The sequence below is a fragment of the Hesperophylax consimilis genome, chromosome 3 (assembly GCF_061612785.1).
Source record: "Hesperophylax consimilis isolate HC1 chromosome 3, BYU_Hcon_1.0, whole genome shotgun sequence".
Classification (NCBI taxonomy): domain Eukaryota; kingdom Metazoa; phylum Arthropoda; class Insecta; order Trichoptera; family Limnephilidae; genus Hesperophylax; species Hesperophylax consimilis.
The window spans coordinates 15101735-15129490 of NC_142838.1; the positions used below are offsets into that span (position 1 = coordinate 15101735).

Genomic DNA, 27756 nt, shown 5'->3' on the forward strand with positions numbered 1-27756 from the left:
TAGAAAATTAAATCTAAAATTTATTATAATAATTAATGATGGATAATATAATTCCTATTTGATACAGATAGTGAAAATAAATTTTATCATAGGTTGATACTTTATCGCTTGTCTGAATTTGTACAATCATACTTACAGTTTTGAAAATAATGAAACTTAAATTAAAAGTAAATCCGCCTTACAGCGTTCATCTCCTTCCCCTTTCCACTACCTTCCGCCTCGCAACATACTCGATCGCCATAGTGTCACTGGCTCCAGATGGTTGAGAGGAATTGGGACTCGTGTGCGGTTTCACATTTAAATAAAAAACAAACTGGTGTTACAGACACAAAACCGAAATTAGTATTTTATCCTTTGTACGAAAAATAATATTTACACTGAAAAATAATATAGGTGACAATTTAAAGGTAATTACCACATCTTTATACAGCTTTTCCGAATAGCCATACGATTTTCATTTAATGTGAGAATTTTGACTGGCATCATAAAATACAACCTAATAATAACACCAACGGACTTGAGCACGGTACGCCTATTTACAAAAACCATCTAAAATAGGCAGCATTAGAACCGTACTCCGCAGTATCAGTCCAAAAGCTTTAGCCCTTAAAATACAAACGTATCATTAAGATAATATAAAAATCAATCCTCGAAATAATCTCCCTTTCTTGGTTGAACGTATTGAACAATACAAACGCCTCTTGGATAATTTTCTTATGGACTATTGAGCCAGATAAACAAACACAACATAATCCCCTTGCCTTTGTTCAGTCGATTATTTTGAATCAAAAGGGTTTCCTTTATGAGGATAAAGTCCCGCCTTTCCCATTGTTTGTGCGTAATTAATGATTGTATCTTTTGTTACCGCTTATCTACACAGAACAACCAAGAAATATAATAAAGATATTACTTAATATTACGGTGCTTGTGGTAACTATGGCTGGGCGATAATGGTATCTTATTGGATCCATCAAGTTATCTGATACCATTATTGTATGGCCAGTGGCCAGTTGCTACTTCTGTACATTTTGCTACTCTCGGTCGATTCCCGTTATTGAGCGATATAACACTTACTCGGAATGCTCTCATTAATGACCTTCATTCGGACTTAATCACGTACGTTTGTTTTGATATCTATTGCTTCTACCGAAGATAAGCGTAATATAAAATATATTTGATTGTATTTATAACGTGTACGTTTTAACGTTACGTAAGACACATCAATGAAATGCGATGAAATCAAATCTTTATAATACATTGCGAGAGATGGATATGTTTGGGTTAAGGATAACATGAATGTTTGAATTTTTCTTACTCCCATCATTGAAAACTTTTTTCATGTGCTTTCCTGGCCTTCTGTGTACGTACTCGCGCTTTGGATCTCTTTGGATCACCAAAATAACTTTTTTAATTAAAATTTTCAATAATCGTCTATTTTTATAAAGACCTTGTCTGACATACAAAAGGATTTTGTCGAAAAACGTCTTGTCATCAGATAATTAAGCATAAATTACTAAGAATTCTAAGCATTTTCAATCATAAAGACATACGTTATTAAGAAATCGTTCGACTGAAAAGAGATTACTTTTTCTTAATTTTAAATAACTTTCTGAGAGCTTGATTGCTGAAGGTCTTATCAAATAGTAAATGTGATCTTATATTTTTGTCAATTATTGAAAATAAACAAGTTTTATCAAAGAAATAAATAAATAAAAAATTGGTTAAGGAATTGTTGTGATTGGTCTCAAATTGTTCTTGCGACACTTATGCTTTTTAAATTCATCGAGTATAAGGAAATATCTGAATTAAGACCTTTGTATCTCTTTTCCACTACTGAAATCAAATTATATTCTTAAATAACAATCCGTTAAAAACGCCCACCATCACTATCAATGCTCATAAACGCAGTGGAAGATTTCCAAATATCGATTTTAATTAAATTAAATTTAAAAAACAATAAGAATATAAAATTTTAATTCTTTTTTACAAATAAATGTATTTATTAATAATTAATAAAAAACAGTAAATAAATATACATTATATACACATAAAAACAACTTCAGGCCGAAATTCGAACCCCGATAACCTGCTTGGAAAGCAACCATGATGATAAATTCAATTTAATATTTGTAAAAAATATAAATTCCTTTACAATTTAAAGTATTATTAATATTAGTTTTCATCAATTGAAATATACTTAACGGGTGGCATGAAATCAAAAACTAATTTATTTATTTTTTATTTAATTTTTATCGCTAACACAACATAGACTAATAATCTCACCGGTATCGGCACCCATCCAAATAGTGATAAATTTTCGAAAAAACTCTTTTTTCTATGTCCAAACTACCTAGTCTAGCAGAAAATCTATTCGTGTGAAATATGAATCAGCGAAAACTCTAGAACTGTAAGCTTTACTGTCAATTAGTTTTTACGGCTTTTCGGTCTGATGTTTTTTGATGATGATGGATTTCTAGTGTGATAAAATAGTATTGATTTTTAAATTTGAAAGGAAATTTCTATTTTCTAACATTAAATCTGGGACGCTGACTTCATTGTTAGCGCTAACCCATACTGTAGTAACGTACCAACATCAATCTTGTTCTGATAACGTGGACTCGGAGACGCGGCGAACCGTTACCCGTGACGTCACAGCCACCTGGGAGAGTAATGTTTTTTGCAGTGGCATGTTTTGCTCTTTTATCAAGGTTTTTTTTGCGAACTTGTTGATGAGACTATTTAACTGGGGTGTAATCGCTAATATTATAACTCAACACAATGACAATTCAACACACCTTTAAAAATTGATAAAGTCATTAAAACAATCAACCCACACTAACATCAAGCTACTTTACAATCAAGACATCCACAACCACAATATTGGAAGAACAATAAACCCTTACTAACATCAAGCTACTTAACAATCAAGACATCCACAACCACAATACTGGAATAACAATCAATCCTTCTAACATCAAGCTACTTTACAATCAAGACATCCACAACCACAATACTCGAATAGCAATCAACCCTTACTAACATTAAGCTACTTTACAATCAAGACATCCACAACCACAATACTGGAATAACAATCAATCCTTCTAACATCAAGCTACTTTACAATCAAGATATCCACAACCACAATACTGTAATAGCAATCAACCCTTACTAAAATTAAGCTACTTTACAATCAAGACATCCACAACCACAAAAAATTAAATCCGCATTCCTCTAACACACACTACAAAATATGGGATATACTCTCTTAACTATATTGCCTACACACTATACTCTCTTCCAGATATGTATAAAAACAGCAAGCAAATATAATAAATTCAAAATAAAGCTTTTAAAGAATATTTTTTAAAATCAAAAATACGTAATTCTTGTCGTGTTGTATTTTATCTTGTTTCTTTCTCTCTCCTTTCCTATCCCCAGCATTTGTAATCTAGCATAATCTATTTTTACCTATGTATTAGTGGGTAAGTAGCTTCTTGTAAATTCCTACCGTGGCTCTATGCTTTTGAGTATATCCTTTTTTTGTTTTTTCTTATTTTGTTCTACTTAACCTCCCTTTTTCTATTTTTGTACTGAGCGACTTTTGTGTGTGGAACTTTTTTTTTAAAAATATTTTTTATTCAAAAAAATAATGTTACATAATTTACAGAATGCACAGAATATTTAAAAAAATAAATAATTAACATATCCCTAATTGCGAATGACTCGTGTTTAGGGAGGGAGTGTCGTTTTGTGTGTGGAAATTATTTTGTTAAATATTTATTGTTCATAAAAAATAATATGCAAAATATAAAAAATACCATAATTTATAAGATAAACAGTATTTAAAAAAAATTTAAAATCTCCCTAATCGAGAATAACTCGTGTTTAGGAAGGGAGTATCTTTTTAAGTTTTTAACAAAAATTAATTTTTGGAATACTACCATACATATAAACTTTGAATTTATGAACAAATGTGTACATTTTGGAAATACTAACATACATATAAGCTTTGAATTTATGAACATATGTGCACATTTTAAGAATACAACCATACACATAAACTTTGAATTTATGAACATATGTGTTATTATGTGAATTATATATTGTTTATTTTTCTATGTTTGTACTTATAATTTTGATACCAAAATAACAATGTAAAATCTTACCTATTAACTCCCATCTATGTATCGTAAGTTCATCTCGACCAACAATGAGTTTTGTAAGTTATCGGGATTGCACAAGCGAGAAATAGAAATATTAATAAAAAAATAAAAATAACGATGAATAGAACAAACCTTCGTAACCTATTTAACGTAGTTTTTGTTAATAATTTTTCATGACTTTACATCACGTTTTAACGTGTGTTCAATTGTTTTGCGTTACTTGCCAGGTTACCAAATAAAACATAACCAGGATACACATAGGAATTTGAAAATATTTTGAATCTCCTAATTTCCGTTATTAGAAGCGGTAATATTAACATTGTGCTATAATGAAGGATCCTTCAGGAGATGAATCCGCGACATCTGAGTGCGATCCCAATGCTATACAGCAGGGTTAGGGAACGTGTAGCGTGTGAGGCTTTTTGGTGCGGCCCGCGAACACTTTTCGAACATTTTTTTACACAGCGCCAAAGAAAAAAATATAAAAAATGACTTTCAGAACGCGAGGGAGGTTTTCTTTCACTGTGTTTTATATACATATTTGACATTATTTCATAACCCAGAGATAGGTATAATATTTATTTCTTTATTTAACGCCCAGAGGGCTTTAACATGGTTGGTAGTATAATTTTAATTTGACAGATACTTAGAAACATAAAAAATAAGAATAAAATTACATTTGATAAAAGCTATGCAACAAGTCATACAAACACAAGAAACAAAAACAGAAAATTACAGCTATTTGTATGTTTTCATGATGTGTTTAGGAGTATTGTTGAAATAAATGTTTTAAATGATCCACAAAACTTGCCGAGTTGGTATTGAATATGTCAACATCACCCAAGTAATGATTTCCCATGGTGTGAAGTCGTATCGGAGAGTGGGCAATGTAGTTACGCTTATGCGTGCTGCTGTAGAATATTGTATTTTGTCGTGTTGTTACTGTGGGTGTATGTATGTTTATAAGTTGCAGGAGTTCACAATATAATATTAGTTTATAATATAGCTGAAAAGTACTTTCTTATGCACCTACGTTATTAGAAAGCAGTTCAGATAAAAAAAATAGGCAATCCATGTCCATTTTTAATTTTTTTTTAATTATTTTAATAATAAGACATTAAATGCGTAGTAAAAAATTATGAGTGTAATGCTAGTTAAACTGGAGACTCTTTTACTGATAAAATTACAATTGCGGATCCATCTGATGCAGTTGGAAAGAAAACATCCTTGTCTTAGAAGTGATTTTAAAAATCTAGTTGCAGACTACGTTCTGCAAATATTGTAGGAAACCATTTTCGTATTTATTTGCTGTGGTTTTAATTAAAATTGGGAAGTCAGAAAAACATTTCTGTTTTCATAATATAACGATACATATCCAGTCGCGGATTCATCTGCTGACGTATTTTAAAGGAAAACATTATCGTATTCGAAGTGCAGTTATAAAATCCAAGAAACAACAACAATAAAACAACATCAAAGTAACAACAACAATACTTCTAAGCGCATTTACTTACTGTTAGCTGTTCTTCTTACGTGAAAAAATGCAGTAAAAGAGTGATATCTTATATATGTGATACATCATTTTGTGGAGAAATATTCGTTTATTCTCCTGCGTAAATTAGTTTTTCGCTATCTTAATAATCTACGTGAATTTCAAGTTCTAAAAGTGATTTTGACAGTTGAGTTAACCATAGACACTTTTTGAAGTAGACGGTGATTCAAGCTGTGATAAATAAATTTTTCGTAAATTCTTATTTACAATCAAAACTCAAGATGGATCCCCAGATATACATATCCAAAGCTACGGAAGCGGTAAAACAGATGCAAAACTGTATTAATGATGCTACAACGAAACTGAGCAAAGAACAAATGAGTAAATTGAATCCAAAGACTATAACTATATTAGGTGTAATTAGCGAAATGGCGGCAAAAATGGCTGAAATTTCCGGTGAAAATATAATTTTAAGGAAGATAAACAATCGTGTTCAAATCTCAACTGTAGAGCATCAATCGAGAGCTGAACTGGAAAATTTTCCCCAACTGCAACCTATAACCAGAAATAATGCTCCTCCAGGACCAGCCAGACCTTCGGTTATAATTCACCAGTCAACAGACAATTCCGAGTCGACCCTAAAATCGCTGAAAAATGCTATCAATCCCAGTAAACTGGGCATCCGAGTCACTGGAATGCGAGAACTAAAAAATGGTGGGGTGTTAATACACCCCAGCACTTCTGCTGAGGCAGATAAACTCGCGAACGCTCCGGCGCTTAACGAAGCGGGATTAAAAGCAACCATTGCCCCAAATCGCCTCCCTCGCATCGCCATCCACAACCTCCCTCAAGACATTTCGGCAGAGGAAATTATAAGTGCCGTTCATCTTCAATCTTCCAACGACACTGGTCTATCTTTGGAGAACTTAAAATTGATCATGTCTTTTTCCCATAAATCTGGCCCTCGCACTGGAAACTGCATCCACATTTTTAGAGTCCCTCCATCTGTGCGTCACTCTTTAATATCGCGAACTAAACTTGCCATAGACTGGCAACTACACCGAGTAAGAGACTGGGTAGATAGTTTAAAGTGTGGCCACTGTCAATTATATGGTCACACAGCTTCAAAGTGCCAAACTGACTTACCTACCTGTCCCCACTGTGCCAAAGTTGGCCACAACCGTGATGCCTGCCCCAATAAGGTGAAATCACCAGTATGCGCTACCTGCACCTTCTTCAGGAAACCGGCTTCTCACAATACTGGAGCTCAGGACTGCCCCGCCCGCCAGGCTGCTGAAAGACGTGAACTCTCTCGGATTAATTTTTTAGGTTGAACCTGATCAATCGTTCTGTGAATAATTCCTACTCAATGTACTACCAAAATGTTCGTGGCCTAAACACAAAACTGAACACCATTCGCTGTAACGTCAGTGTGTGTCAATATGACTTTATATTTTTTACTGAAACATGGCTCTCCGATAATATCTCATCTGCTGAGTTGGGATTTTTTGACTATAACATTTTTCGTAGTGACCGTTCTACTTCTTCTGCGAAATGTAAAGGTGGTGGAGTGATGATATGTGTAAACAAGAAATACCATTGCTATATTCTAGAGTCATCTAACAATGTGTCTGATCAATTGTTTCTATGTGTTCTATTAGGTAACAAAAAACTTGTACTCGGTTGTGTTTACATTCCTCCATCCTCTTCGATAGAAGTCTATAAGTCACATACTGCTTTAACTGAATATGTTTCTAGAAACGCTGATTCCTTATTTATTTGTGGCGATTATAATTTACCTAAAATATTGTGGCTGAACGACAACCAAGGTGTCAAAACTCCTACTAGTAATCTTTCCCCACAAGCTACTGAAATTGTAAATTTTTTTGCCTACTTGAATCTGTTTCAAATAAATCCAGTCACTAACTATCTAGGTTCTTGCCTAGATTTAATTTTTTCTAGCATACCAAATATCATAGTAAGTGAAGCTGATGTCTCTTTGTTACCTATAGATAAATATCATCCACCTCTCTCTATTAACATCACTAATTTCTTCCAATTAGATTCTTTGAAACCAAGTGCCTCTTATCACTACAAATATCTTAATGGTGACTACTCTAATATGAACAAATTTCTTTCCCAGATTAATTGGTCAGTACTATTTTTAAAATCTGATATTAATGACGCTGTATTTAAATTTAATGAATGCGTCTCACGCGCTATAGATTTGTTTGTTCCTAAGGGATGTTACTATCAACCCAAGTGTCCAAATTGGTTTAGCTCAAAACTCAAACAGTTAATAATTGAAAAAAAGAAAACTCATAAGCTATTTAAAGACACTGGCAACTTAAACTTGTATCGAAAATTTTCTCATTTAAGGGAACTGTCCAAAATCGAATCAGCCAAATGCTATAAATCTTATGTAGAAGTTACTGAGTCAAAATTACTGCAAAACCCTAAACAATTTTGGCAATTTGTTGCGCAAAAGCGTACTGATAATGATCTTCCTTCTAGTATGTACTATAATGAAACTCATGCTACTAACGGTCTTGACATCGCCAACCTTTTTGCTAAACACTTCTCCTCTGTATATTCTGGTGCCTCATGCAACATCCCTCCACTCAACTATGACTACAACATTGACTTGAATGATTGCCAAATCTCACTTGTAGAGGTTTACCAATCTTTAAGTAAACTTTCTAACAAAAAAAGTACCGGACCTGATGGCATTCCAGAAATCTTGCTAAAAGAATGTAAATATTCATTATCTAACCCAATTTGTATGTTGTACAACTTATCACTCTCATCTGGAACATTTGCTGATTCATGGAAAATTTCATATATTCGACCCATTTTTAAGTCCGGGAACAAGTCAAACATTGAAAATTACAGACCAATATCAATTATATCTTATATTCCAAAAATATTTGAGTCGATAATTACAAAGAAAATCACTCCTATATTCAAAAATGTTCTGATTGATGAACAGCATGGATTTAGATCGGCGAAATCTACAACAACTAATTTATTGTCCTTTACAAATACCATTGTTAAAGCCTTGGAAGACAACACTCAGGTTGACGTACTCTATACTGATTTCTCCAAAGCCTTTGATAAAGTAAATCACTCGATTCTCATGGCCAAACTTTATGCTATAGGCATTAGAAACCCGTTGTTATCATTCTTTCGCTCTTACTTGAGCGATAGAAAACAAAGGGTTAAAATAAACAACTTTGAATCCTTTAACATTGACGTAACGTCCGGCGTTCCCCAAGGAGCTCATTTGGCCCCGCTTCTCTTCAACCTTTTTATTAACGATATCACCAAAGTTTTTTCTCATACACGCTTCTGGCTTTTTGCGGATGATAATAAGATTCTTCAGATAATTAAATCCTACCTTGACTGCTTACATTTTCAACGTGATATTGACTCGTTTAATAATTGGTGCAAAATAAACTGCATGGAACTTAATGTTGATAAATGTAAAATTTTGTCCTTTTATAGAACCAAAAAACCTATTCAGTTTGATTATAAATTAAACAATGTTTGTTTATCTACTGTAACATCTATCAAGGATCTTGGGGTCACTCTAGACTGCAAACTTTCTTTCCGTGAGCACATTAACAACATTGTTAACAAATCACTTAAACTACTTGGCTTCGTTCATAGAATAACCTCTGACTTTAAACATATAAGTACCCTTAAAACTCTTTACTGCTCGTTAGTTCGCCCTCACCTTGAATACGCTAGTGTTATTTGGTCTCCTTTCTATGCTGTCCACATCTGTCACATAGAATCCGTACAAAATCGCTTCCTACGAGGAATCGCTTGGAGGTTGGGTCTTGAAAGAGGAGAGTACTCATATGATGAAGTTGAACAAACTTTAAACATTTCTTCTTTGGAGAAACGTAGAAGGGACACTGATCTGATTTGCATATTCAAGATTATCAATGGTATTACAGACTCACCTGCTTTGTTGCAACTTATCCAATTCAACATCCCTTCCCGTAGACTCCGAAATAATGAATTGCTGTTCGTCAATCAACATTCTACCAATTATGGATACCATTCTCCTTTGTCCAGAATGTCGAGACTTGTCAACTCACTGTCAAGTCAAAGCATTGAATTTTGTGGTATATGCCTAAATGACTTTCGACAGTCAATACGCAATGTCTAATTTCTAATGCCCTTTGAACCATCTTCATGCTTTGACTTATTATTATCTCCCATTCTTACTTTTATATTATTATTGTCATTGTTATTGTCTTCGCTCCTCATTTATATATGCTCTCCTTTCACTGTCATCTCTGTTTATAAAACTTATTCGTGTAATTAATATGTTGTTAATGGACTATTTGTCCGTAAATAAATAAATAAATAAATAAAGATATGTTGCAAAAATTAGAGGAAACCATTTTCATGAGATGAACGTAGTTCTAATCAAAGCCAGGGGACTTACACAAAGATTAAATGTTAAGTTAAAGCAGTTTTGTCTTCCTAATGATGTGATAAAATTCCTGTTGCAGATTCATCTGCCAACGCATTCCGAATGAAACCGTTCGTATGTTCCGAGTGCAGTTCGAATTCTATTTTTACATCAGATGCTGCAAAATTCGAAGTAAAACCAAACTTCACATCCAAATGGCCCCCGAAGGCGAAAATGTTCCCTACCCCTGCTTTAGACCTTCGTTAACAAACCGTTAATTATTTTTTTGCCAAAATTTTATGCTCGATAAAGTCCGTTTTCATCAATTATCGATTTAAAGGTTTCTTCAAATGCGGCTTAGCGTCATAAAATTACTATTTTTAATTTAAAAAAAAAACCTTAATTTATTATTTTCTAAATTTTTAATTTTTTTTGTTAATATATTATGCATTTTCTCCTTTATGTATTGCACGCTCCTGTAATCTTAGGGGTACACAAACATAAAACTATAATTGAGTAACAGCCATTCTTCCGTATACCGCGTCAAAGCTGTATGTTTAGTTCAAAATATTCGCGAGATAACACTCGGTTTAATTTGAAATATGGCGCAAGACAGATAATACTTTGAAGAAAACAGATTTAATAAACCAGTGACTAAGGAATTCATAAAATGATAAGTATACCGTCTTAAAATGAGTCTCGCTTGCGTATAAATGTACAATTTTATAAGTAAGGCGTATCAAAATTATTATCTTTCGTGTTTTTCTTCTCTTGTTATTAATGTTGGCAGCTTTGTATTGTAGGGAAAACATGAAATGTTGTTTTGTTTGCAGGTTCATTTTATGAAATACGCATTTATGATAACAATCGTTTATATAAGAAGTCGGTGATGTTCCAGGAAAACGGAATATGTGAATCAAATACCTTATGTAGAATCGGGTCACGTCAAGAGTTGGAACATCAGAGGAATATGGTCACATGAATCGAGTATGGCTTTGTATGAAGTAAGAAGTGTGGGCAAGGATAGATTAATTCGTGTGGTGGTTTATAATTTTTTGTACCCCTCAGAAGAACAGCTTTATGCTTAGTAAGTTTGTATTATTTTAAATAGTGTTTTGTATTTTCCCTCCAAGGGTTTTCTTAGCACGCAATTTAAAGAGATATCGTTAAATCGTTAAATATCTTATTGATTTGCTTTCGAAGGATTTGTATATCTTTATTAGTTCATGTTTAGGTTAATTAATTAAGCTTTCACTAAGCACAAGTCAAATAAATCGTAGCTAACCAAAATTTATTATTGATCATCTTCGCGCGTATTTATGATGAAATTTTTTCGAATCACACAAAAGATTCCAGAACTCACGGCAGCATCTTTATTGATTAAGTTTAAAAATAACCCTTTGAATTGTACACACTGCGGTACTGACCAGGTTAAAGGTAGAATTTTTATTATTTGAATTTCACAAAACAATGGAATCGAAGTTTGAAATATTCCTTGTCCCCGGATAGGCAGCGTTTTTTTAATGGACGATGCATACACGGAGAAAACTGTGTACTGCTGAGTATTTATTGCATTTGCATGAGTGACAGCACGCCACTTCCCAATAAACTATCACTGCTTTCATAAAACATCGAAACACTTTTTCACATAGCTGCACTTATCCTGTTATCGTGTAATAACAAAGTGCGAAATGAATATTAGTCATTCAGAATATATCAAAAAACGTGTTTTTTCCTATTAAATATCATGACGGAATCAGGATTTGTATGAACACGTGTTCTGACGTTGCCAAAACACATTCGTTTTTTACTGATATTTTACTAGGAAATTTATCAATTCATTCGTTAAAGGCAAATAGTCCCATTTAAAAAAAATAATAATCCCGAATAATTTGAAGAGATTTTCAATAAATTTGCAATATTTTATATCAGATTCGAATACTTGATAAACGAGCGTTTGGTAATGCAAAAACCTTTCACCTAAACATTTTTCTAAAGATATCAAGTATTGAGTTACTCAAAAAAATATATATGTTTTTTAATTCACTTCGGCAACGCTGAAAACATATGGTCCCTTTAATAGAGCAATAAAAAAAAGTTACCCCGATGACGAACTGTTCTTTTGAAGGACCCCTCGTAGAGAACAGAGCGAAATAAATTTTGAATTACGGTAGAGGTAAATTTATCGAGTAAGAAAAGGAATTCGTTCAAGTGAGTATCGCTTTAGAACAACACGTGTTCTATTTACAAATTAGTAAATAAAATACCAGTACTGAGTACAGTGGGTATAAAAAAGACTCACCTTATTGTTGCTCGTTTTTACCCTCTTTTGTATTTGCTCTCGTGGTACAATATATTTACATATATTTTAATTTCTTTGGCGGTGTTGTTTGAATAACTATACTTTGTGTTGGGTTGAACAAGAGTAAAACGTATGTATGTTGAATTGTACAACTGTACACCGGTCATGAAAGTAGTCCATTTTAAATGTACAAAAGAGACAAACAGTACACAATTCATGAACTGCACCCGTTGTTACCGCATGCGGGGTAAAGCAATTAAATTACATAGACGGTTTGGAAATGCGTAGTAGCTATTGTGAGTAACTACGAGATAAAACAGATTACGCCAACAGAAATCTGCAAAGCATACGTAATGAAGATTATATTATGTTTAATACTTTGTAATAAGGTTTGTATTGTAGGAATAAGATAAGAAAAACTCCTTCTCATATTTCCACAGCCAGTGTATTGTTGTGTGTGTGTATGTCTATTTTTTCTGTATTTTTCTGTTACATACATTGGTATAATTTTACACTTTTTTTATATAAACAGTTAAAAAGTAAAGAATAATACATTTAGCAGATTAACCAAAAAAAATCCCACATAGGCATCGCCAGTTCGTGGGTATACTTGTGTTTATTAACAGTTAAAATTTTACTCATATACATACATTATCTTTGTAGAAGATTATAAAATAAAATTAAAAATATAAACAAATCAGTGTTTACTGAATAACAATGCAAAAGCCATGATTGAAAAATATAGAAAAAAAAATAAAATTAAAAATGTTATGTTACGTCAGGTTAGATGTTACAGCAGGTCGGATGTAACATCAGGTCAGATGTTACAGCAGGTCAGATGTTACATCAGGTCAGATGTTACATCAGGTCAGATGTTACAGCAGGTCGGATGTCACATCAGGTCAGATGTTACAGCAGGTCGGATGTTACATCAGGTCAGATGTTACATCAGGTCAGATGTTACAGCAGGTCGGATGTTACATCAGGTCAGATGTTACAGCAGGTCGGATGTTACATCAGGTCAGATGTTACATCAGGTCAGATGTTACATCAGGTCGGATGTTACATCAGGTCAGATGTTACAGCAGGTCGGATGTTACATCAGGTCAGATGTTACAGCAGGTCAGATGTTACATCAGGTCAGATGTTACATCAGGTCAGATGTTACATCAGGTCAGATGTTACATCAGGTCAGATGTTACATCAGGTCAGATGTTACATCAGGTGAGATGTTACATCAGGTCAGATGTTACATCAGGTCAGATGTTACATCAGGTCAGATGTTACATCAGGTCAGATGTTACATCAGGTCAGATGTTACATCAGGTGAGATGTTACATCAGGTCAGATGTTACATCAGGTCAGATGTTACATCAGGTCAGATGTTACATCAGGTCAGATGTTACATCAGGTCAGATGTTACATCAGGTCAGATGTTACGGCAAGTAAATGTTTGTATCAATGGTATTCATCCAAGACTCATTATGATTTATCAAACCGTTAAAAATTAAAGTAAAACTCATTTGACAAAATAACCAAAAAACCGAAAAACAACCAAAAAAACCAACCATTTGTTAAAGTTAAAAATTTTACTCACATATATATAAGAAGATTAGAAAAATAATAAAAATAAAAAAATTTTAAGATACATCAGTTCAGTTGTTACAGCAGGTCAGATGTTACAGGTAGTAAATGTTTGTATCAATTGTATTTATCCAAGATTTATTACATTTATATTTTTTGTAGGAGGATTTATTCTTTAATTCAATTTCTGTAGTCTTATAGAGAGCATTATACATTTTTGGTGTTATAAAATACGCATGTCTTTGCGCAAGTCTGGTGTTATACAGTGTAACTTTAAAAACATCATTTAACCTATTACTAAATCGGTTTTAATTTTTTGTAAAAAGGTATTTCGAGCAAATATATATTTTATTAATGTTTGGATATGTTTGGGTAGTCTGTGAGTATACTTATATGTAAAGGTAAAGTCGCTCGGGGAATATTATGTATTGTCCAATTTCATGTATGAGTTTATTTATTATTATATTTTTTACTAGTCTAAGGACGGGTTGTTTCGGAGAATTTGAACAATTCTACAAATTTCATACTTGAATTTCAAGTTCTGTGAAAGTTCTTTTCAAGATCTTTTCATGTTCTGTCAAGTATAAGTAACTGCCCTATATTGACATATTAACAGAACTTGAACTCGCAAATTAACGATGAAATTTGATGAATTGTTCAAATTCTATGAAACAACCCATCTTTAACGATTAGTAAAAACGTGTGTGTAAATTTGTCCAAAGTCAGTATTAATTGTTCTTTGTCGTGTAGTCTCTTTAAGTTGGTTCTGAGTCTCATGTTGTTTGCAATATTTATGCAAAGCTATCGATATTTGTGTCGTTTGTCAGAGCGAGCCGTTCATCAGACTTGAGGCGGATGTTGTGAGCATTCCACAGAAGGACTCTCACCACCTCGGAATTATCCATCGAGAGTGGCCGTGATAACCTCCATCAGGATGATGAGCTTCTTCATCAGGATGACGAGAGGCTTCTGGATAGAAGGCCTCCGAGTCTTTGGGGCGGGGCTGCTGGGATGTAGGATCGTGTAGAACAGGGTCCCTGTCTTGCTTCGTAGCTTCAGTTGGTGGGTGACGGGAGGAGCTATAATTGGGGACTCCTCCGGGTACACTATGTAAAACCTTTTGGGAAGCATCCGTGGGGTGGACGTCCTATAACCAACGCTTCGGTATAAGATACGTCTTCTTTTGCTACATAGGAAAGGCCAGCGTGACTCTTCTTTGATGTAAAATATGCAAAAAAAAAAAAAAAGTTTTGCTTTGAGAAATGCAGTTGAAAACATCAAAAATCAATCCGAAAATAGCAGACCCATCGTTCAATTGAAATCAATTTCACTGCGCTCGATCGCTCTTCGCTGCTAGCGCTTTTTCTGGCATCGGAGATTGTTGCTGGTGATGATCAGGTAGAGTTTGAAGAGACAAAATATTAACTTCCAATGTCGAAAATCGTATAAATTATTCTACCCGTGTCTAGACCGTGCCGCCAGCGCTCGTCACCACGGCACGGCATTGATCCTCGTTTTTCCGTTGGTACAAAGCGTTTTATTTCGCAATCATAATTTAAAAGAGAGAATGAAACGTACCCGAAATAATGGTGTGTGCCGCGCGGAACTCCACATTCGGTCCGGAAAGACTGCGGGATTCCATGAATATTTTAATGTTAATATCAGTGTTGCCGACTTTTTTTCCTGAAAAAGTGAAATGGAATATAAAGCGGTATAAATATCACCGGACCAAATGAAGATGGATGAGTACAATTATTATTTTTTTAAATAAATTATGTTTAGGGTGATTTTTTCATGGTCATTTGGCTCCGGATTATCGCCACTTATTGTACGCTTGAATTCTTGCAATCATAATATTTTTAATAGATTTCGTTAAACGTGATCTGGAAATGAATAATGCTACAGGTAAATCATTTTACAGAGACCCTTGCTTATTTTATGGTGATGGATAACAAATTAACCCGTAGTAAAAAACATTTTTTTCCTATAATACAACTATTTTCGGGCCATCTGTTGGGCCGGCTAGTAGCCAATTTCAGGGAAATGCGTGTTTCCTTGCGCGCGCGCGCGTGTGTGTGTGTGTGTGTGTGTGAGGGTGTGTGTGAGGGTGTGTGTGAGGGTGTGTGTGTGTGTGAGAGGGTGTTTGTGTGTGTGTGTGATGGAGTGTGTGTGTGCGTGAGTGCCACCAAAAGTTGTCTAAATATATTGTCATCAACAACGAGTCTATCTAACGAGTTTAGGCTCGATCACAGTCCAGTCGGTAAGGGGGTTAATTTACGCTTCTAAGATTTGCATTTATACATTACCGAAAATAAAAGTGAAATTAAAATGGATATTTTTAAAAAACAACGATTATTTACATTTTGAGACATTTGGATGCAATTTTTTTTTTAATGTTTCTACATATTATTTATGTGGCCTTTATAAAATGTAAATACATCTAAATCTATTAATTCTATTAGTGGGTACCTGAGGAACCTACTGATGATGGTTAATTATTTTATTTTGAATAATTTAAAAATAATAACAATTGGATTCGCGGGGCAAGAGGGGATGGCCGGCGGGTTTACCGAACAAATTCGATTTATTAATATTCAAACTTTTCCTCATTCAATGATTTGTCTGTATTTGACTTTAAATACAATTTTTTATAGTATCGACTACCTGGGCACTGGCAGTCTCTGGAGTCTATGGTCCCAACGGGACTGTGTAGACGAAATTATTTTTCTTGATATAAAAGGGTTTTAAAAACGTAGATATATTTTTCTTCTGTCAAGGCACAAAAATGGATGTATCCTATAATGTTGTATTTTTTCAGACACATTATAGGCAATTTTTTTAAAATGACGGGAGTAGAGACAAGTTTGTTAACAGGAGTTTGTAGTTACATACGCCTCCGATATATCAAATTATTTAATGTATGTGTGTGTGTGTGTACGCGTGTGCGTGAGTGCCACCAAAAGTTGTAAGAATACATTATCATTGATAACGAGCCTATCTGACGAGTTTCAGCTCGATCACAGTCGGAAAGAGGGTTAATTTACGCTTGAAAGATTTGCATTCATACATTACCGAAAAAAGTGAAATTGAAATAGATGTACTGTCGTTTTGTTTGAAGAGTAAATCACAGTGCAATAATACTTAGGACCGGTTGTTTCGGAGAATTTGAACAATTCATCAAATTTCAACGTTAATTTGCGAGTTCTGTAAAAGTCCTATTCAAGTTCTGATATTATATCATTATAGGCTAGTTGCTTGACAGAACTGAAATAATAACAGAACTAGAAAATATCTTTCACAGAACTCGCAAATTAACGTTGAAATTTGATGAATTGTTCAAATTTTCCGAAACAACCCGTCCTTAGTCCGCAAATAGGTGGGACGCTCAACCAACAGTCGAATGAATCGATAAAAATAATACTTACACCGGGCATCGAAATATAACCTTTTCAAAATAAGTTATGCGGAATTAACTAAAAAGGTCCGTAATAAAATAGTACGGTTAAATGCATTAAAATTATGCAAGTTTCAAAGGTTTTTTTTTCAAATCAACCTCCTCATAGAAAGGAGTTTAAAAACCTCAGACAATATAGACATCTCATGTCAAAACATTTTTTTGTTCTTTAGGAATTTAAATTTGATGAAAATACCTTTTTCATTCACTTTGCCTAAACAACCCTGCTACAATAGATGGCTTGCCTACCTACCAACATTCCTACAGTTTAAAATGTAGATGTTTTTTTTCAATAGGTTTTCAAATTGCGCACAATTTTTTCTGTTTTTTACATATTTTGCAATTATTCACATTTTATCCATTTGTAAAATGGCAAAGGCCGCATTCCAGTTCGTAATTGTTTTAAAAATGTCCGCTATATTATGATTTTTTTTGATACAGTCAGAAAAAAGCGTCGAACATTGGGAAGGGTGTCAAGGATGTCAACGTGACCTATACGGTTAGTACATATTTCACAGATAACAATGTTTTGTGAATTTCAACTCAGTAATAACATAACGGAAAAATAATATTCTGGAATGACTAGAAACCTGATAAAAACATCGTCTCTGCAAAAACGGTAATTTTGTTTCACTGATTTATCTTTCCTAACAATCGTTGGTTAAAATCATTGAAAGACAGTTTATAGGAATGCTGTGTGTTTTGTTTTCAACATCATTTTAGTGAAAATAATCAGTGTAACAGTGATTTATAATATATATAGTCAACGTGCATAGTTGACATAAGAGTCCAGTCAAAAGGGTGGCCAACTTTCCTCCCTCTTAATTAAGCTCTTGAAGAACTATGTTCAATCACACCCCTCTTTAAAATTAAACATCGCCAAAGATAAAAACTCTCGTGGAAGGGTCTCAGTCGGGAAAATGTAAAAAAATTACTTTATGTAATAATAATAATGACGATATCCATGTCAGTTTTAAAACATGCTCTGGAACTGGAGAAGGGAAAGATGGAAAAGAGGAATTTATTAAATTGATATGTTTTTATTACATTACATCATCATCTAAAATAAATTGAAAATCATCTAGGAATTTGTATTTGCGCTTCTTTCCAGAGTAAAAAATAAAAGGATTTTCGTAAGTATTTATTTTAGTTACAAGTTAAACCTCCATCATTTTTTCTTTCTTTCCACAGTTTTCAATGTCATTTTAAATTCAATTTCTCCCAACTGTCTGGAGCTATTTGGTCTATGGCAACCCCGATAGGGGTATTTTGTGAGGCTAAACGGAGTGTGAAAGGGAAAGAAAAAGAAAAAAGAATGGTTGGAAAGTACCTGGCTCTTCAAAACCTGTCACCAAACACAGCTGAAGCTATTTCAAGCAACGTTTCGGTTTTGAATGATCTTTCACCACCTAAGTTTATTCTATATATTATTTTACATTAAAAAAATATCCTGGCCGGGATACGAACCCGTGATATCTGGATCATAGTAGTGAATCTTAACCATTCGACCAAGGAGATTGTCATTTATATTAAGAATTGTGACTATTTTACCTGATTGGATTGTAATTTACTGTGAGGGAACTCAAAATATTTGTATAAAAAGTGTGTTTAAGGAAAAAGTTTTATTATTATTTTTTTTTGGTAAACTAATGTTTTTAAGACAAGATTTTTTATGCATAGCACAAAGGGTAACAATTATGTTTATAAGCAATAATTATTAGCCTGATACTCATCCACATTGAAAAATCTCCTGATAAAAGATACATGACGCCAACGGGACGGGATAAAGTTTTATATTGTATTGGGGCCATTAAAAATGTAAACGTTTTCATGTATCATTTATCTATTTTTAGATTTCTTTTAATATTATTTGGAAACAATTTGACCTTACTGTTGCACCCCGTTGTCTAATATATCGAAATTGGGATTTTTTAGCATGTACATAAATACATGAAGCAACACGTATTATTTTAAACTAAAGAAATTTTGTTAAAATTTCAACAACACTACACAAGCATTCAATAAAGCACAATATTAGATCACAAAGACCATTAAAAAGCACGGCACATTAAAAGAGATAATAATTCTGTCCGCAGGGTAATCCTGGATAACGCTTCCCTGGTTTTCCCCGCCTTTCCGGGTTCGAGCTTCCGCCAGGACGTCCACGCTGCCACCTACCGCTGCCGGGCGTCCAACAGCGCCGGCATAGCGCTGTCCCGGGAGGTGCGCGTCATTGCGGGTAAGGATATACAAATACGCATACCTGAAAATGTTTATAAACGTAATGTGGAATCGTTATTTAGCACAGCCCTGATTGTTCATCCTAGGAAGGAAGTCAGTCAAATTTTAGATAAATGTTAAATGTTTGAAACTGACATTTTGGCATGTTAACGGCATACAGGTAAATGGAGGACTTATCTTTCAGAGGGTTGAACTTAGATCACCTCAGTGGGAATCAGAACTTCTCGCAACTAAACCAACCAACCGGACTGTACATATACATATATTTTTTTAAAGAAAATTAAAAGCTATTAAATCCAAACTAGCCTCACGAAAAAAATCATTTTTATTTTACTTTGGATACATTACAGCGGATATAAATAATAAAAAAAGATTAAAATTTGTTTGTTTGTTGAATTGCCAAGCTACAAAAAGCTCAAAGTTTTCAAAAAATTACCATTTCTTCTTAACAATAAGCTATTTAAGGGCATTTTCGCCAAAGTTAGAACGCTTCGTTTATGTCATGTCGCACGATTTTGACTGTATTGAATTGTTCCACACATTGCAGAATATTGGAAAGTTATTTATTTTCAACAAGCAAATTTGTTAATTTACTTTATTGAGTCTATTACTTACAACTATCGGAATTCAGGTTGGAAAACTCGCTGTATTTAATATCTACAAACCTCCCAATGAACTATGGCAGTCACCAGCTCTTCCTGCATACAATCACCCGGCGGTGTATGTGGGAGATTTCAACAGCCACCACTTCCTATGGGGCTACTCGACGACCGATAAAGCTGGAGAGCAGATCACGAATTGGGCGTCAGCACAGGATTGCCAACTTATTTACGATGCTAAGCAAAAGGGAACATTTTTCTCTGCGCGATGGCGACGTGAATATACGCCAGACTTGTGTTTTGTCTCTACAGCGCCGGACGGAAAACCTATGAGGGCTTCGAGAACTATATTGAACAGTTTCCCACATAGCCAAGACAGGCCAGTCATGCTAAGCATAGGCATACAGATTCCGTTTTTTTCCAGCAATCCGTTGCCGCGATGGAATCTAAGAAAGGCAGAATGGCGAGACTTCTCGGAATATGTTGACAGGGTTGTGGATAACATACCACCAAAGCCGAATTCCTACGACCGTTTTTCAAACTTTTTATTTATAGCCGCAAAGAAATTTATACCTAGAGGCTACAGAAAAGTGAAAAGCTATTTAACATGGAGCTCAGAAAGTGAACAGCTTCTAGCCGAATTCGAGAGGACGAATGACCCAGACACTGCCTCTGACCTTCTCCAGTCTCTGGACGACGGGCGTATGAAACGGTGGAATGAATTAATGGAGGAAATGAATTTCGAGCACTCGAGCAGAAAAGCATGGCAAACACTAAGGTGACTTGGAGCTGCAGATCAGCCAACTAAAACAATGCCCAAAGTGTCACCAAATGCTGTTGCTCAGCAACTACTCCGTAGTTCAAAAACGACAACAAGGTCTAACATAAACCACCAGGTCCAAAAATCTCTGAAGGCGGCGCGGCTAAAATGGCCGGTGAACCCCAACACTGTGGTCGCCGTTACAGCTGACGATGTAGATATCGCCCTCACTTCAACAAAAGCTGGGAAAGCAGCTGGATGTGATGGAGTTCTCCCAGACTTTCTGAAACATGCTGGACCACGGACAAAAATATGGATCGCAAAACTATTTACTGAAATTTTCAAAACTGGAGAAATACCAAATACCTGGAGAAAGTCTAAGGTTATTGCGATCCTCAAACCCAACAAGCCAGCAGAGGATCCGAACAGCTACCGGCCAATTTCACTTTTAAGTACCATGTACAAACTTCTTGAGCGAGTTGTGCTCCGCAGACTTACTCCAATTTTGGAGAAAGTGGTCCCACAAGAGCAAACTGGCTTCAGACCAGGCCGTAACTGCTGCGATCAGGTGTTAGCACTGACAACACACATTGAATCTGGTTTCCAGAAACGGCTGAAGACTGCGGCAGCGTTCATTGATCTCTCTGCGGCCTACGACACGGTGTGGCACAAAGGCCTCCTTGTTAAACTGTACGACACCATAGAGGATGGCAACACAGTACGACTCATTGAGCAACTGCTAACTGGCCGTACCTTCAGGGTTTTTCTAGGAGGGCGAAAAAGCAAAAAAATACCCCTCAATAATGGCCTTGCCCAGGGCTCAGTGCTGGCCCCATCGCTATTTAACATCTACACTCGAGACCTCCCTCACACTGAAGGCAGAAAATTTGCTTACGCAGATGACATCGCCGTCACAGCTCAAGCCAAAACCCTTAAAGCAGCAGAAGATATCCTCAATTCTGACCTAAAGGCTTTGGAAGAATATTTCCTCAATTGGCGACTAAAGCCAAATGGGCCGAAAACAGTTGCGACAGCTTTTCATATTAGCAATTCACAAGCGGATGCCAAACTCTGTGTTCAGTTTGATGGAAAAAATATTTACCATGACCCCCACCCCCGCTATCTCGGAGTTACTTTGGACAGGAGCTTGAACTACCGGCAACACATGGAAACAGTGGGTAAAAAAACCAGGACAAGGCTTAACTTAGTTAATAAGCTAGCTGGAACTAGCTGGGAATGCGACGCCAACACGCTCAGAACAGCATCCATTGCCCTGGTTTTCTCAACGGCTGAATACTGTGCTCCAGTATGGGCTAGAAGCGCCCACACTTCCATGGTAGACGTTCAGCTTAATGCCACAATGCGAACCATCAGCGGGACTTTAAAATCTACTCCTCTCCCTTGGCTCCCCGTACTTGCAAACATAACCCCGCCAAACATCAGGCGAGAAATTGCAACACTGAGGGAATACAAGAAGGCGCTGCAAAAAAGCGCAATACCTCTACACGAAGATGTCGTCTCCCACCCGGCATGCCGCTTGAAGTCCCGAAAGCCCTTCTGGGCGGAAGGAGAGAGGCTCCTCCGACTACCTCTCACCCCAGAAGATTTATTTTATTTATTTTATTTTTTATTTATTTATTTAGTACAGGTGATGATACAATGACACATGTAGATAAAAAATACTTTGACTGCCCAACTAGGAGGAATTCCCGTTTTAGGACAGTCAAAATTGTCAAAGATAGGTGGAAACTTGAGTGGCAAACGGCCAACGTGGGAAATGCCCATCTCATACAGGACCCCACCGAGAGACAGCCTGGGTTCTCACTGCCTCGCAAAACCTGGTCCGCCATCAATAGGTTAAGGTGCTCCCATAGCCGCTGTGCCTACATGATGCACAGATGGGGCCTTAAAGAGTCGGCGATGTGTGAATGTGGTGCGGTGCAGACTACCGAACATGTGGTCAACGAATGCCCGCTCCATTCATTCCCCGGCGGGATTGATGAGGTCCACATGGCGACGCCTGAGGCCCTAAAATGGCTCGCAGATCTAGATGTCCCCCTCTGACCCCCACCATACGAAAGAAGAAGAACAACTATCGAACCAACATATATTTTTAATTAATTCGCTATATCAAAAGGAAGTGGGTTTTTACCATGTCCCATTTCAAACATATTCTGATTTCGTATTCAATTTTAGGTATATAAGATTAATTTTGTGATGTCTAAAATATTTTAGCATAATATATTTTTTTAAAGATCATTGTTTTTACATAAATTTGGACCAACATTGAAAAAAATGAAGTGTAACTTTTCTTGTAAAGAATCCATTAGTTTCAGAATATTTATTTTTTTATTTTTTTTTATTTATTTAATACATGTTACATTATTATGAAATTTACATAAAGTAGATATAATGAATCACCATACTAGGCGGCTGCCTGTTTCATGGTGACCAATTGAGTGTAATTAATTTGTATGAAATATGAAATCTAGTGTAAACATATGAAATTAGTAACTATAGATGAAGCTAAAATTTTGGAAAAATTGTAATAAAAAGTAGAAGATAGAAATTAGAAAGGAGAAAGAAGTAAATTAGCATTAGATTGTAAAAATGTACATAATTATATATATAATTTTTAATATGTGTGCATGCAAGCACACATGTGTATATAGCAGCAGACATACCTATATACATATAACAGCACATGTATACATACACCCATATGACGCATCCTCACGCATATAAACAATATATACACCTCTATCTGAGTACTTGGAATAGGCTACTAACACTATAACAATCACACATCAAAAAATCCCCGAGCGCTTTCCTGAAACTGTCGTATTTGGCTATTGATTTTATTTCTAACGTTAAATTATTGAATATTTTTGGAGCAAGAAAGTTAAATTGTCTTTGTGCCATTGAGGTTTTTATTGGGGGAATAGTATAATTCGATTTGTTGGAATATCTTGTATTATGGGTCGATTCAAAAATATTTTTTTTCGTATGTTTGAATTTATAGTAGGAGGATATGTTTTTGACGTATAAGGATTTTATGTTGAGTACTTTGAAGTCGTTAAATAAGTCCTTCGTGGGGTGAATATAGTGTACTTTGTAAATAGTCCGCATTATCAATTTTTGAGCTTTAATTAATGGATCTAATATCGTGTTAGAGCATCCTCCCCAGACTATTATACCGTAAGATATAATTGATTGGCATAAAGAAAAGTATACCGTTTTTAGTGTATTTTTATTAAGAATATTTCGTAATGACCTGAAGATATATGCCAGTTTCCGTATACGGTTTGTAACATTTATTACGTGATCTTCCCATCGTAGTTTATTGTCAATTATTACACCCAAATATTTAATGGAATCTACTCGTTCTAGTGGATTGCACAGACAACTAGAGTTATCTCTACAAGAATGTATTTTTAGTGTATGATTGATTGAAGGCTGACTCGGAATATTAAGACTAAACGTTATATTTTTCGTTTTAGTTATGTTTAAGGTGAGTAGATTATCATCCAACCACTGTTTAATAATTTGCAATGTTAGATCCGCTCTGTGAAATGTTTCTTCCCATGTCTTACTTTTTAGTACTAGGGCAGTGTCATCGGCGAAAGTGATTATATTGCCATCAATAATAGATAGTTTACATAAGTCATTGATATAAATGAGAAAAAGTGTGGGACCGAGTACACTGCCCTGTGGCACACCAAAGTTAATGCTAGTTGAATGGGATGGTTTATGCGATGGTAGCTTAACACATTGCTTTCTGTCTGTGAGGTACGATTTGAACCAATCAAATGCCTTATTCTTTATTCCGATTTTTTTGAGCTTGGCTAGAAGGATTGGATGAGATACTGTATCAAATGCCTTAGCTAAATCCAGAAATATTGCCAGACATTTATCACCTTTGTCTAAGGCTTGTGTTATATGTGATGTTAGTTCTAAAATAGCTGAATCTGTATTGAGTCCTTCTCTAAAGCCATACTGGTTTGACGAGAGTATGTTATATTTTGTAAGATGGTCGATAAGTCTTTTTTTTACTATTTTTTCAATAATTTTTGATAGTGATGATAATATAGAAATTGGTCTGTAGTTTGTTATGTCAGTAGGATTTCCGGACTTGAAAATTGGTTGAACTAGGGCAAGTTTGTGTTTGTTTGGGAATTCACCTTTAGTGAGACTGAGGTTTATGATATATACTAATGGATGGATTATAAAGGGTTCAACTGTTTTTAGTATAGTTGAGGAAATTTTGTCATGATTGCACGAATGAGAGGGCTTTAACTGTCTAATGGTTTGAGAAATTTCATCGTAGTTGGTCGGGTTTAAGGTAAGTATATTATCTGTTTCACTGGCACATTGATTGATAATGTCGGCAAGGGCATTTTCATCGGTTGATGTCTTATTTAAAATCTTTGATGCTAGATTTTTACCGATATTGCAAAAGTATTCATTTATGTGATTGGTCACAGTGTCTGGATGGTCATTTAGGGAGGTGTCTTGGCCGTTGATGTTTAATTTATTGATTGGTTGTACTGGGTGATCAGTGTTAGATATTTCTTTGACGATATTCCAAATTTGTTTGTTATTATTACCGACTCTGGACAGTTTTTCTTTGTAGTAGTTTTCTTTTGTGGTTTTAATGATATTATTACATATATTTCTGTACTTTTTATAAAATATTTGGGCTTGAATGTCTGGATTATTGAGTAAGTTTTTGTGAAGCTTGTCCCGTTTTTTAATGACCACATTTATTTATTTTTAAATAAAACAATATTGCTACAATTGTAGTTTCTTCATGACTTTATTATGAAGCCCTGAAGAAGCTACGGTCATAGCGAATAACGGTTGATATAAGATTACAAAAAAGTGGTGTTACTAAGTTATTATAATTTTTAAATAATAAATTCACATCACAAAGCATCTGCTTCACGTGAACATGTATTTTAATGCCCCCTTCATGGTTTTGCACAGGAAAAGTTTATAAAATCGTGTACAATAGTATTACTAAAACCTTTTTTTTTAATTATTGAAAATTATCTATGCCGAGTTGCGCTACCTCCTTCTTTAGCCCACGTTTCGGATTGCATTACAGTATCCATTTTCAGGGCAGATGAGACATGTGACAAAACTATTCGGACACTGTAATTTCTTCCAAAATGGTTGTTGAAAAAGGAGGTAGCGCAACACAGCATAACACCCCATTTTTTTACTATAATACTTTTGGGAATAAAAATCTCAAATCATGTCAGTATTTTTAATTAATTTTTGTACGTAACAGAATTTCCCCATCAGCAATTCTTTGTATTAATTAAGTGTTAAATTGAAGACGTCCGTACACTGAAGAATCAACATTTTTACACTTTATTAGATTTCTGGGTAATGGGGAGTTACGTGTTATGGTAGTTAGTCCTAGAATTTCTGCACTGAAAAAAAAACAGTCTTCTGATATTTGAGGAAACTTATTAATAAAACAAAAACGTAATGAAATGGAAAGTCAAAAAATGATTACAACATGTACAAATTTAAGCCAAAATACCCTTTAGCGTTATGCACCGGGCAGGATACTAACAGCGGTAGAGTTTCCATGGGATCCCTTAAGCCACACATATTACAATGCCTCACTTTGAGCACTTACTCCTCTTACCAGTTACCTCTTGAAATCACCCCAATTACTATAAGGCAGGGGTTCACAATCACAAATTTTCATAAATTTATCAGCGGTGGCGACTGTTTAAATAGTTTTTTTTTTATGAAGACGAAATTAAGTACAATAGTAACATTTTTTACTAATCATTAATCGATTACAAAATATTTATTATTTTATTAAAATATCATTTTTTTCAAGCGTTGAAAGCACATTATTTCTGAAAACAAGCTTTACTGGATATAATATGGGTGAAACTTAGAATGGGGATGGTTTCCGCATTTACCGTCCATACTCCGATACAAGGGAATTAGGTTATCTCTTCAAGTACTAACAAAGCCTCTTGGAAGATGGCCCTTCAAATTTCCTGCCTTGAATGATAATCAGTCATAGAGCGTATCAATGTATCAAACTTGGAAAGGTTTTGTTTATCTGCAACGACTAAAAATAATTGTCACACAACTTGGTGCTTGTATCTAGAATTGTTTGTATTAGACGTAAAGAAATTGACAAAGGTAAAAATTTTGTATGAAATGAATGGTTTTGAATCTACAACCACCGGTTCGAAGGCCAAAGACAGTTTAAAATTGTTTCAAAATATTTAGTTTTTTTATTTTTTTTTTATTGTAATATATAAACACATTACAATAATTTACAAATGTAGATATTTCGAGGCTGATTGCGAAAAAATTAGAAATTTTTAACAAAAAATTGCCCAACTCAATTGAGAAATTATTTCTCGTGTTTGAGTTGGGGAGTGTTGTGAGTCATTATAGTTATTCACCTTAGACGGATAGAATAAAGAAGAAAACTATAACTACCTTCCATATAAATTTGAATTGAAACCAACCTGCTTCTGACTAAGTACCTTTTGGTTCTAGACCTTTATGCACGCGGTCTGCCTCTCTTAACACTTGCCTGAAATTGTATATCACCATCTTATTTGAATTTAGCACTCATTGTGAATCACAGTTTTGTATGGAAATATTGATCACAAAACACGCCCACAAGACATTTCTTGTGTTCTTATTTATTATTCTATGCCTACACATGGGAGATAAATTAGTTTGGAATGA

General features: G+C 34.7%; 1 protein-coding gene across 1 annotated transcript in view; it reads left to right on the forward strand.

Annotated features, from left to right (window-relative positions):
- The window catches only part of LOC149425014 (cell adhesion molecule Dscam2-like), a 410035-nt gene that overhangs the window by 230310 nt on the left and 151969 nt on the right, over window positions 1–27756 (forward strand). Inside the window, exon 3 of the mRNA XM_089647439.1 lies at window positions 19518–19660. Within this exon, the coding sequence (XP_089503565.1) occupies window positions 19518–19660 (143 nt within the window). The remainder of the gene's footprint in view (window positions 1–19517; window positions 19661–27756) is intronic.